The sequence below is a fragment of the Dendropsophus ebraccatus genome, chromosome 4, assembly GCF_027789765.1.
Source record: "Dendropsophus ebraccatus isolate aDenEbr1 chromosome 4, aDenEbr1.pat, whole genome shotgun sequence".
NCBI lineage: Eukaryota > Metazoa > Chordata > Amphibia > Anura > Hylidae > Dendropsophus > Dendropsophus ebraccatus.
The window spans coordinates 32,249,451-32,262,760 of record NC_091457.1 but is presented as its reverse complement, the minus strand read 5'-3'; the positions used below and the strand labels follow the sequence as shown (position 1 = coordinate 32,262,760).

At 43.7% G+C, this 13,310-nt stretch overlaps 1 protein-coding gene across 2 annotated transcripts in view; it reads left to right on the top strand.

Annotated features, from left to right (window-relative positions):
• Positions 1-13,310, top strand: part of MACROD1 (mono-ADP ribosylhydrolase 1) — a 561,289-nt gene that overhangs the window by 467,550 nt on the left and 80,429 nt on the right. For both annotated transcript variants that reach the window (XM_069968252.1, XM_069968253.1), the window contains exon 4: positions 12,459-12,488. In XM_069968252.1, coding sequence (XP_069824353.1) covers positions 12,459-12,488 — 30 coding nt within the window. The remainder of the gene's footprint in view (positions 1-12,458; positions 12,489-13,310) is intronic.

The following is a 13,310-nucleotide window of genomic DNA, read 5'->3' as shown; positions in this document are numbered from 1 at the left end:
CTTTCTGCAACTCACCCCATTCATGTGACTAGAATGAGCTGCAATATAAGGGACAGTCGCTATTAAAGGGGTTATCCATCGCTACAAAAACATGGCTACTTTCCCCCTCTCTTGTCTCCAGTTCAGGTGCGGTTTGCAATTAAGCTCCATTGACTTCAATGGAACTGAGTTCCAAACCCCACCCAATCTGGAGGCAAGAGAGGGGAAAAAGTGGCCATATTTTTGTAGCTCTGGATAACCCCTTTAATGTGACTGGTAAGAGGCATGTTTAGCGTACACATGAAACATATACATAAGCACGCTCTAGTCCGATCGTTTGGTATTTGAATACCGGTGGCCGAAGAAGTTTGATGCAGCCCTAGGGAGTCTGGGAAAACATGGATACAGCCTATGGCACTGTATCAATGCTCTCATCTTTAATAAAATAAAAACCAAACACATGCATCTTTATGCACATGTCTACGTCCTGATGTGTAAAGAAAACATATAGCTATATGTATTGTTTTTTCTTTGTAGTTATAGCTGTGGAATTTAAACCCTGCTACTGCACATGTCTGACACCTAGTCTGTAGATACAGATGGGTATACGGTTTTCATGAACAGAAGAAGGGCGCAGTATGCTACTCTATTTCATCCCTCAGAAAAAAGTATACGGATGTAAATAATGTGGGTAAGCACTTCTGCACATGTTATCCTAATTAAAATATATGAATACATCTAGTGAAACGTTTCAGTATGCTTCACTGATGGCAAAACTGTGTTGTGAACAGCGTGTAAGCAATGAAGAGACTGAGCTGATTGTGTGTGTGGGGGGGGGGGGGGCAGGAGTCCGTTTCTATTAAGAACAGTGGTTACAGCTTTTACCCTCATAAGATGTATGAGGTGATCTGTTATTGACTGCCGACCTTAAGGGCCCATATTACATGGCCCAATACTTAGGAAGAGCCCGATACTCAGGTCAGCACTCTCTTCCTCCTTGCTAAAGGCCCTATTCCACTGAACTTTTTCGAACGATTATTGTTCATAAAATCGTTCAAACGACCGCTTGTTAACGATATTCGTTCTGTGGAATAGCTGTAAACGAGCGAACGACAACAGCGAAAACGTCGTTGAGTCGTTCACTATTTTTTTTCAGCATGTCGAAAAAAAATCGTTGGTCTTTCAACAATAATTCGCTAATCTTTTCGTTGAATAAAAAAATCTTTCAGTCGTTCTTGAAATGTCTACCTACATTTCCCCACGTTTTAAACGACCATGTAACAATGTAACGACCGCAAAAAATCGTTACACTACAGATATCGTTTACGTTCCCACTCGTATTATGTGTTAACATTCGCTTAAAAAAATCGTTAAGTGCTTGTTAACGAGCGGTCGTTAGAGCGAGTCTATGAACGATAATCGTTCCGTGAAATAGGGCTTTAACACACACACCAACATCGAGCAGGAAGCTTGCCCAGACGATCATTAGATTGTTCGAGTGGCCCATAGAAGAGAGGGGCGGTCTTCTGCTGCTGCTCCTATTACATGGATCGAAGGGCATGTCGGCTGATTGTTGCCTTTTAGCATGACCTATTACACTTGGCCATTTTTGGTTGGTAAGTAGCCAAGTACAGCCAATAATCGTTTAGTGTAATAGTACCCTAAGTCCTGAAGATAAACTTTTCCCTACTAGCAGTTTTTTACTGTTTTTCGGCAGTTTTTTCCCCCTCAATTTGGTGTGAATTAATATAGCCTTTTTTATATTTTTACTGGCGTGTTATCTTGAGTTTATTGTTATTACATGTCATAGGATTCTTAGATCATATGTCTGTAGGATTTCTATTGAAGGATTGGGGGGGCAGGGGGATTCCACCAAAACCCCCAATATGCTTATAGAGATGGTAATGTCTTTTTCATACAGCACATTGCTCTCATAACACTCCGCTTCCTGTTGCAATGCTGAAATTTGGTAACACTGGTGACAGAACTATAACAACTGGGTAACTTTCCATACAACTATATCAATCTGAGTCAGGGGAACTTTTTTAGGCCAGGGCATCCAATTTTTGTCCACTTGGGCCTCGCAGCAGTCAAAGTCCATGTCAAAAATGTATCTCAATTTATGTTTCATTTGTCCCCCATACAAAGAATAACATTACAATAACTACAAAAAGAGTCAACTCTGCGGTTAAACCAAGGAAAGCACTGTGTACTATGATCCCTTCTATGAAGCCATCTACTCGCCTCTACATCTAGGGGGCGCCTCCCCAATGAGATGTTAGTCTAGCCTGTTGTATTTGACTATATTTTACTAAATAACTCATCTCCTTAATATAAAGCCACAGGAAGGGTAGGGCATAGCAAGTAAGTGTAAAAGAGGTTTCATGATAATCCAAGCTATTGTTTGATCCCTAGGGGTTTTCGAGGGACTTTTATAAATGTCTTATCCTCATGGTGCTGCATATGGAGTAAAAAGGACAGAAGCCAACAGCTCTATACATTGTTTAGTGGCCACTCTGGGTTACTGCAGCTCAGCTGCCATTCAGAGGAAGCCAAACTGCAGTACACCAGCACAGCCACTACACAATGTACGGAGTTGTCTGCTTCTTGCTCTATTTCCTGTATAAGCGGGCACTGCAGTTCTGATAAGCAGTTGAACAAGGGTGGTATCAAATATTGAAGGACCATCCATAAAAATGTACCAAAAAACATTTCAGAGTAAGTTCACACATGCTACAGGTGTGAGTTTCTATCATGGAAAAAAGACAATGGGAGCCAGGGCAATGTGTAAAAAAGAAGTGGTGAAGCTGCCACTGAAATCAAGTGAGGTTTTATATTACATTACTCGTATCTAATACTTTGACCAGACTGTCTCCACAGAGGTACGGCAACTAAATTTTTTGCAGCTTTTTGCTGAGCCAAATTAATGTTGGTTCGAACCCCCCCTCCAAGCTGAGAATTAGGTAGGGGGCTCCCATGCTGTGTCTTGTTCCCAAATCTCACCTGATCCACTATCTTTTCTTTAAATAAGACATGTTGGCTTACGTGCCCTATTCAATGATCTTTGACACTGGTGAATAAAAGCATTTTTCTTTGTTATAGAAGCACAGACAGATATATGATAGGTACCATGTGTCTCCTTAATCTAACAGCTATCTAACAGTGTCAGCAGTTTGGAACCTGAATTACAGCTGACAGATTCACGTTAACAAATCAAAGGCCTTGGGATGGTGGCTGGAGGAGCTGCCCCAGAGGTCACCAAGGTAGTGGATGAGGTTCCAAAGCTTCTTCTCTCATCCCATATCCTGCCCCTGGCTCCTTCTGTCAGCTGGATGTATTATGACTTTATGGGGAGGTAGATATGCTTAGATTTGTTGCTGATCTGCTTTCCAAAGATACATCTTATATACTTTGTATAGACTGTGGCTTATAGACTGCAAATCTACAACTCCCATTATTTCCTGACAATGTTTAGCTGTGGCGGCCTGATAGGAGTTGCAGTTTTTTTGACAGCTGAAGAGCTAAAGGTTGGGGAACTGGTCCAGACCATGGAAAATGAACAATGACTTCTACTGACAGGCTGGTAACAAAAATGAATCATTTCCTGTAGGAATCTGGAGGCCACTAGACGAAAAGCTGCATTTCTGATGAATTCTGCTCCATGTCATCAACAATGATTGGAATCTGCTTCCTAGAATTCACCCAGCATCCAGCCCACAAGGGCTTTGTTCACACCTCTGTTGTGTGTCGCAGTTTTTAACCAAACATAAGTATGGCTACCAGCAATGGTGACCAGGAATACTTTCCAACTCCTGTGCTGGAGTGTGCTCCAGGGTGTGAAGGTATCATTGCTGAGGTGTGGATACGACATGCCAGGACGCTAGGTGTATCTATTAGGAGCTGCTAGGACAGGTGTGAGATGTGTGGGATCGCTATGAGACCTTTAGCACGACACCAGCTGCTCTCATAACACATCCAAGCCACAATATTAGCAATACATATGGTGAATGTTTGTAAAGAGCTCAATGAGCAGGATTACACAGACACAACATATAAGCCAGTGCACATACATCTATACTATGTGACTGCTGTGAAGGCGACATTCAAGCCCCTCGTCTCCTCCATTGCCATTTATTTCAATTTATCACCAAGTCAATAAGATATCTGAGATATCGTTCACAATACCAGGGCAATGGCTGAGAAACCAGTGCTCTTCCCTTGCTTTAGAAATAATGGATAACTATGGAAAAATGGATATGACTGATGACTTCTTTCCCTGTGTCACCCGTGTTCCAGTACAGTACAGAAGATAAATGTCATGTAAGCATAGCAATCAATATATTCCTCCAGCTAACTCTGCAGTTATGGGGCATGTTCACACCTGCTGGATAGAACACAGATTTGGTGCAGATTTTCCTGATTTAACCTGAATAGGAAAAAATCTGCAACAAATGTGCAGTATATCTGTGAAGTGTGAACATGCCCCATATAATGGAAATGGTGTGTTGCACAATGAAGCGATATCTCTGTGCCAATTGCACAGAAGTTACGTCGTCTGCTAGAAACCTGAGACAGCGCCTTTAATTTTCGGTTAAGAGGGGACCTGGTAAGCCACAGGTAGTATGATGAACACAGCGATATATTAGAATCAGTAGATTATATGCTAACAGGCTGAAGCCGTGACGTCACTCAGTGTTCCATCCTGCCAGATCCAGATCAAACTAATACAATGACATCACAAAGTGACATCACACAAAGTGCAGCGGATTAGAGCGTCATACAATATCATGCTGCTAAGGCTGTGTTCACACAATTGTCATCGCTTCTATTGCAGCATAAATCATGATGGTAGCGAATGACCAACGGGCATCTGTGCCCACCATGCCCCTTTCACTTATAATGGGGTCTGTCAGGTGTAAGTTGTTTTGACCGGAAGAACAGTGCAGCATGCTGTGTTTTTTCTTCTAGTCTGACAGAGCTACAGGGGGCATGCCTGTGCCCCATGGCACTCTCATCTACAGTACCTGCTTTACAGGGTGGCACCTCATCTGCCACCCCCACTCCTGCAGAATAACAGGTGCCCATTGGTCTGGGCACTGGGCACCTTTGCATTTACAGAAAACCATGACATGTTATTGCAGTGCCACCAATCCAGGTGCCAGTGTGGTGAGCTGCCAGCAGTGTGGCACATCCATCACTCTCTGCAGGGCACAGAGCGCTGACAGACCACGGGACTGCTTACCATGGCACAAGATGCCCCCATACAGACTGACACTTCTGGACTGGCAGCAGTGCTGTGTGCCCCCCGCATGCCGCACCCTCACACTGCCATCACACCTTCCTCACCTGCAGCCTGCAGATCCTATGGGCAAAGTTTAGCGATCGGTGCGCGGTATTCCAGGCACGGAAGACAAGGCAGGCGCCGGGCACAATGCAGCAAGTCACCCACAGGCAGGACGGGGTCCCAATGCCGTGCCTTCTCCTCCTCCACCACCTTCTTCTTCTTCCCCCCACAGGGGCCACAGATGCTGGGAGAGATGCTGATGGAGGTGACGGGCAGCGAGCGGCTCTGTGGTACTGGCGCTGGATGAGGGGAGGGACCTGGAGGAGGGAGGGATGGATGGAGGGTGCGGGAGAAGGAGGGGAGAGCTGGAGGGACGGGGAGGGCACAGCGCCGAGAGCAAGGCGGGAAAGCAGGGCTGTCACACCGCACTCACCTGTAACCGCAGCGTCTGCACGGTCCGGTGTGGACGCGGCTCTCCCACTCGCTCTTGGTCACTTCCATGGAACAAAGAAAAAAAAAGTTTGTGTGTGTGTGTGTGTGTGTGTGTGTGTGTGTGTGTAATCCCACGCAGCAACTCACTGCGGATTTTATTGCAGAGTTTCTGCTCACACGTAGCGAATACTCTGCAGATTTGACCGATAAATGTCAATAGGTCAAAATCCGGGGGGGGGGGGGGGGGAAACAGGGCAGCTTCTGGGCTGGAACCCCATGGTGACCCCCACAATGTGATCAGCATGGCATCTAACCCATATGCTGAGGGTAAGTGTCCATGGTGCTGAAACTACTGGTAGGACTGGGATTTATTGGGCCCCTAGAGGGTGCTACTCCAAGGACCCACAGAATATATACTCTCTCCATCTTATCAGCCCCATCACTGTATTGTCTGATGGACTCACAGACTATGCTATATACTCTCTTCATGTTATCAGCCCCATCACTGTATTGTCTGATGGACTCACAGACTATGCTATATACTCTCTTCATGTTATCAGCCCCATCACTGTATTGTCTGATGGACTCACAGACTATGCTATATACTCTCTTCATGTTATCAGCACCATCACTGTATTGTCCAATGGACTCACAGACTATGCTATATACTCTCTTCATGTTATCAGCACCGTCACTGTATTGTCCAATAAACTCACAGACTATGCTGTATACTCTCTCCACCATGTCAGCCCCATCACTGTATTGTCCAATGGACTCACAGACTATGCTGTATACTCTCTCCACCATGTCAGCACCATCACTGTATTGTCCAATGGACTCACAGACTATGCTGTATACTCTCTCCACCATGTCAGCACCATCACTGTATTGTCCAATGGACTCGCAGACTATGCTGTATACTCTCTCCATCTTTTCAGCACCATCACTGTATTGTCTGATGCACCCACAGACTATGCTGTTCACTCTCTCCACCATATCAGCACCATCACGGTATTGTCCAATGGACTCACAGACTATGCTGTATACTCTCTCCATCTTATCAGCACCATCACTGTATTGTCCAATGGACTCGCAGACTATGCTATATACTCTCTCCATCTTATCAGCACCATCACTGTATTGTCCAGTGGACTCGCAGACTATGCTATATACTCTCTCCATCTTATCAGCACCATCACTGTATTGTCCAGTGGACTCGCAGACTATGCTTTGTACTCTCTCCATCTTATCAGCACCATCACTGTATGGTCTGATGGACTCACAGAAGACTTGTTTTATCCTTTATCCTTTACTTTCTCCATCTTACCTTCATATAGTTGCCAACATTTAATTTTTTTTTCAGGGACACTTTGGCTTTGACAGCAATGGGGTGTGGTTTCTCGTGGGGTTTTGGCTTGTCACCAGTGTTGTCATCATTGTATGGACCTTACAGTTAGGATAATGTACAGGCAGCGTATTACACATCCCAGTATCTGACCTCAGCATATTACACACCCCAGTATCAGGCCCCCTGCATATTACACACCCCAGTATCAGGCCCCATATAGTAGATAAGCCTAATTTCACCACAACGCTGACATCACATTTCCGACGTTGTCAACTTGCACCGGGAAGTGCCGGGCGAATGACACTCACAGTGTCTGTAATTATATAAATTTTCCTTTATTCGGTCATAGATGCAGCATATAACATAACTCACAGCTGATGTATTACATTTCACGGACGCCTAGGCACATTCTCCACCACGGACCTTTCGGAGACACTGTCCCCTCCTTCCTCATGCGCCTGAAGAAGGAGGAGCCAGTGCTTTCAAAACGTCCTTGGCGGAGAATGTACCTGGGTGTCCCTGATATGTGATACATCAGCTGTGAGTTATGTTATTTGCTGCATCTATGACAGAATAAAGGAAAATTGATGTAATTACAGACACTGTGAGTATCATTCGCCCGACACTTTCCGCTGCAAGTTGGCAACTGATCAGAAACGTGATGCCACCTTTGTGGTGAGATTGAATCTCCTTTTTCCTCCATACCTATTGTATTGACCATGCAGAAGACAGCACCCTTCTGTGCACCCCTATATAATAGTTAGGTCCCTATGTCCCACTGTAGGTAGTCACCCCCCTGTAGGTATCCTCCAGTATGTAGTTTTTCTCATGTAGATAAGGTAATTCACCCCACCGCCATAGTTAGTCAGTCCCTCCTCCCCAGTAGGCATCCCTGAAAGTAATCTCCCTGGCACTTGGCTCCAATAATCGGTAATAGGACTCCACTGTAGACATCCCCCTGCAGGCCTGCCCCCTCTCCAACCCACTACCTCCCAACCATGTAGGCACCCTCCCACCATGTGCAATAAAAAAAACATGCCCCCCTGCTTGCAGTGCTCCTCCAGCAACTCATCTCCCTGCTCTGCATGAGTGATGTATCTGCACCAGGAGCAGGGAGGAGAAAGCACCCTCTAGTGGCATGAGGCGGAATACTGCCTGCGGCTACAATAGTTACTGTCGGAGAGGGGAGCCAATGGTTCCTTCCTTTGTCAGTGCACTATTTAGCTATAAGCACTAATTAGGAGTGACTTCCAGTGGCCTAGGGGGCAGGCAGTGTATTGTCAGATGGATCCATAGAATATATACTGTTCCCACCTTACCTTCAGTGTATTGTCCGATGGACCACCAGGGTATACATTCTTTTCATCTTACCTTCACCATCAGTGTATTGTCCAGTGGACCCACAGAATATTTTTCTCTCCATCTTGTCTGCACCATCAGTGTATTTACTAATGGACCCACAGAATATTTTACCTTCACCATCAGCGTAATGTCCGATGGTCCCACAGAATAATATATTCTCTCCATCTTACCTTCACCATCAGTGTATTGTGTCACCCTGAAGATTGTCCCATGGACCCCTTCCAAACCAATTAGTGGATTTTTTTGCAGTAATTGAGTCCATAGCACAATGAGAAAATGTCTACGTGCAGTGCTTTGGCTTGTGGTATGTTGGAAGTCAGTGATTGGTAAGGGTCCTAGTAGTCAGACCCTCACTGATCAGATACTCTCTGTTACACTTGTTATAACACCTTTATCTACACCTTCAGCAGGAGATCTTATAAATAGTTGTGTTTGATCTCCAGCCATATTAAAGCAAACCAAAAGATTTGTTTCATCCTTTACCCTGGAGCAACATAACAAAATCTTGATGTGTGAATGGAGGCAGTGTGGTCCATGGGGATATCATAGTGAGCTATGGCCAATATATTATAACTTGTGGTGTCAGTGAAGACTTCTGTATAACCAAACAATGGGGCAGATAATAAAATCAGATTCTTATGGCTGTATTAGACAGCCTGATACCCTGGATAGGCAAATACAGATCTGTCATTTACAGAGCCTTTTATACAGTTTGATTATCACACAGCAAGGACATTGTTTATGCTGTCCATGTAGCCCTTGCTTTATATAGTAAACAATAAAGTTTGATACTTACCTGTCCTTGCTCCTCTGTGTCCTCCTGCCTTTTTCCCACTGACTGGAACCATTGAAGCTTCTACACTTTTTTCTAAAGTGACAGGCGGCTCTACCAATCACTGACCGATATGGAACAGTGCCGCAGGCAGTGATTAGCTGAGTGGCCTGTCACCTCACAGATGGGTGTAGAAGCTTCAGAAGCGGCTTCGGTCAGCAGGAAACAGGCAGGAGGATACCAGGGAGCATGGAAGGGTAAGTATAAGGTTTCATTATTTTACATTTACTTTAACCGTCAACCACGCACATCCTATTACACTGAGCAATGTTTTTATAACATGCTGAATGAGAACAATCAGCCAGTGATCGGCTTCTCGACTGATCGTTGTCTTTATCACATGGGGTCCCATTGTCCCAAGAAATAGGGCCCTAAGGTTGTGTAAACTAAGCAGTCACAGAATGCATCAGGTGTATACCAGTGGCTTATGCCGCATCTATGGACTCTCTTGTCTGGCTGGAAACCATCTATTCTTACTTTACCTCCTTTATGCCATAATCATGTGCATTTTTGGTGCACGGCATTGCATATAACCTACTCCTCTTTTTAAGATACACCCACTTACGCCCATACGCCCCAACCACTTGTCTGCTAAACATATGAGAAATGTGGTGTACGTCATATGAGACCCACTTGTTTTAGATGCAGCCCAAGGAGGTGACTGATAAATATATTACACTTCTTCTATCTCATATTCCTTCATGTTGGGAAAAAAAAGAAGATCAAACTGTATAATTACTAGAATCCATAGAGTGTTAGTCAGCAGACAAGACTATTATTATTATTACAAAGATAGATCACGTAATTATTCTAATATAATTAATATTTAATATAATAAAAGTAATACACCTTATACAGTTATACCATTAACAGAGGCATGACTGTGACAACCTCTAATTCATTTTAATTAAATCAGAGCTGCCACCAGAGCATCAGATGCTATAAATGTAAATGAATGTAGCGGCATTGTCTACGGAGCGGGAGAATGGCTGATGCTTATTATTAAGGCTACCAGTCTGTTACATATGTGCATTGGGCCCTTTCTGGTGCATTGCATTATAATAATATGCCGTTCAGCACTTATAAAGGAAGCTACCTATAGCACTATACTGTGCTACTAAGTACTGTGGGGACACTGTGTCTGGCATCAGCCCTGCCATTGCATCAGGCAGTGATATTACACTATGTAACTGAACCTTTCAATCGATAATTCACCATGTAGCCTAGCCTTGGAAAGTTTCCCCGAATAAATGTAGTCCAGTCTTTAGGGTTCCTTTGTCCAGTATGATGGAACTGGGCAGCCTGACACCTTTTTACATAGACAAATAAAAAATAATTCAGATCAAACAGAAATTTTTGACCAATCTGCTGACTCCTTGGATTTGGACTACATTTTTAAGATTGCATTAATAACCTAAGTTGACCCATTCCCGTCTCATTTTTGCCTTCTGCTTGTGGTATACAAAGAGGGATATTATACCGTGGCCTATCCATAGTAGGCCCATTAATTTATTGGACCAAACATACTTTCCTAGTATTTATATTCAATTTATTTCCCTAATGTATACTTATTTTGTCCAGGGCTCAATAACACAGTAGACCACTCCTGCACGAAAAATGTTCAGGTTTAGAAAACTACATTTGGTCCATGAAAGCCAGTGTTTCTGAACTCCAGTTTTCAAGGACCCCCAACAGGTCATGTTTTGAGGATTTCCTTAGTATTTTACAGTTGATATAATTATATTATAATTTTCGTATAGGATATATTTAAATCATGATCTGTTTGGAGGGGCAGAGCTTTTTGTGGGCCCTCGGGTGTCAGAGCCTTAGCGGGCCCCTCATCCATCCACCATCCATTCACACTGACTGACACTGTGACTGACACTGACTGACACAGGAACTGACTGACACACTCAGACAATGACTGACAGCTCAGTGTTCTCTTTCTTCCTCTCTGTCGGGCTTCTCTCCACACTTTGAGGTTGAGGACCTTCTGGTCATGTGATCAGGTCCTTCACCCTTATCTCTCTCTGAGCAGGTCCTGCTCCATCTCCTGTGTCTTTTAATATTCAGCCCGCTCACCCTGCACTACAGTGAGTGGAACATTAGAACACTGGACCCCTCTCCAGGCCCCTAGAGGCACTGTGGGCCCCGACACTTACCCTGTAAGCCCTGTGCTGACGCCAACCCTGTTGGGGGGCCTTGAGGACTAGAGTTGAGAAACACTGATTAAAGGGAACCTTTCATGACTTGCATGCTACTTGAACCATGGGTCATTGGGATCTATCAATAAAGGCTAGTGGGGGTAAATTATTCATGGCTCTGAGGCCATGCAAGCCATGACAGGTTTCCTGCCCAAATAAGTATACTCAGCATAACTTTTTGCTAGTATCCCGTACATTCATGCAGAAAATATGTTGTGAGTGGGGCATATAACTTAGAAGCCCAATAAATGCCCCAATAAGCAATCCCACTCATGTATTCCCCTTTGGTTGACAGTAGTGATCACCTGACCAGCTTCCTTTGGAGTAGATCAAGTGAATCATCTGAGAGATATGGTTTTCCATACAACAGCTCCTCATTTCGAAATTCAAGGGGGGACATTCAGCAGGTACTATTGCACACATTAGGTTTGCAGTCCTTCTTGGTGACAGATTCTTTTTGAGAAATCGAATCCCCAAAGTGCCATAATAGATCCCAAAGTGCCATAATAGATTGTAAGCTTTGTCGGGCAGGTGTTATAAGTCTATTTATCTATATGCCGTTTATATATTTAGTCAGGGAGCTATATAACCATCGGGGGAATCGCAGCCTCCTTCTTTTTTGTCGTTCTCCTGATCCCACTTTCCCTTGTCACTTTATCTTACTTAGCCCTCAGTGTTCATGTAACAAACGATGTGCCCTCCGGTGCTGGGAATAAGGGATCTATCACTAATTATACCCCAGACGCTCCGCACAGCGAGGGGATGTGTGTAAACTAGACTGGAGAAATGGATGCAGGGAAAACATTGCTAGAAGATTTCTGAATTTAACCTTTAGCTGCTACTTGGTCAGCATCACTTTATATGACTCCAGAGTTCCTTCTCCCTCCAGCAATAAACAGATTACCACTTTGTGTTGAATAAAAATCAGCATTTTGTGATGATTTCTACACACGTCTAATAATAACTTCTTTTCTCTCTCTTTTTTTTCCACCCCATCGCTCACCCTCTCTCCTTTAGCAAACAGCACTCTTCTGGGAGGAGGAGGAGGTAAGTCTGTGTTTGTCTTCTGCTCCCTAGGAGACTCTTTACATTTTCTACAGGCGGCTTACAGCAATATACAACAGTAGCTGTCAGATGCATTTCCATCTACAGTTTATTAGGGAAATACATGTACAAGGCATTTATCCAGATGCATTTATTCACAACATCGGCCCTTTATAAATGTAGTAAGTATTATCCATACAATAACAATAATAATGCTTTTATATGTATTGTGACAACTGATTCTGCAGCACTTCACATTGTTTGTCAATATTGGTCCCTGTCCCTGTTAGGACTCACAATCTAAATTCACCTACCTGTATGTTTCGGAGAACACAGAGAGAACCTAAGACCCCAGGGCTGCAAGGCTACCGTGCTAACCACTGAGCCACTGTGCTGCCTATCACCTAAGGCATACTGATATAAACTGTATTGAATTAACATACTTAAAGAGATCTCCAGAAATATGCCCTGGGGCTTGAAACTTGTAATCCACTAGACTTTATATATTCCCTGTGGATCAGTTGATTTGTTAGCATAATAGTTATAAGACTGCTGAATCTTCATTTACAACACTATTCTAACAGTACATTAAAAGCAACATGGGTGATGTTTATTAACTACGCCATGTATTGGCCTGGAAACATAGAAGATTGTTAGCAGAAAAACACCACCTGGTTCATTTAGCCCTGTTATTATTTTCTTTATTATTATCTTAGATATATGGTTATCCCAGACAGCTTTACATTCAGCCACTGTAGATTTACCAACCACATTTGCTGGAAGTTTGTTCCAAGCATCTACTACTTTTTCAAGTAATGCATTTTT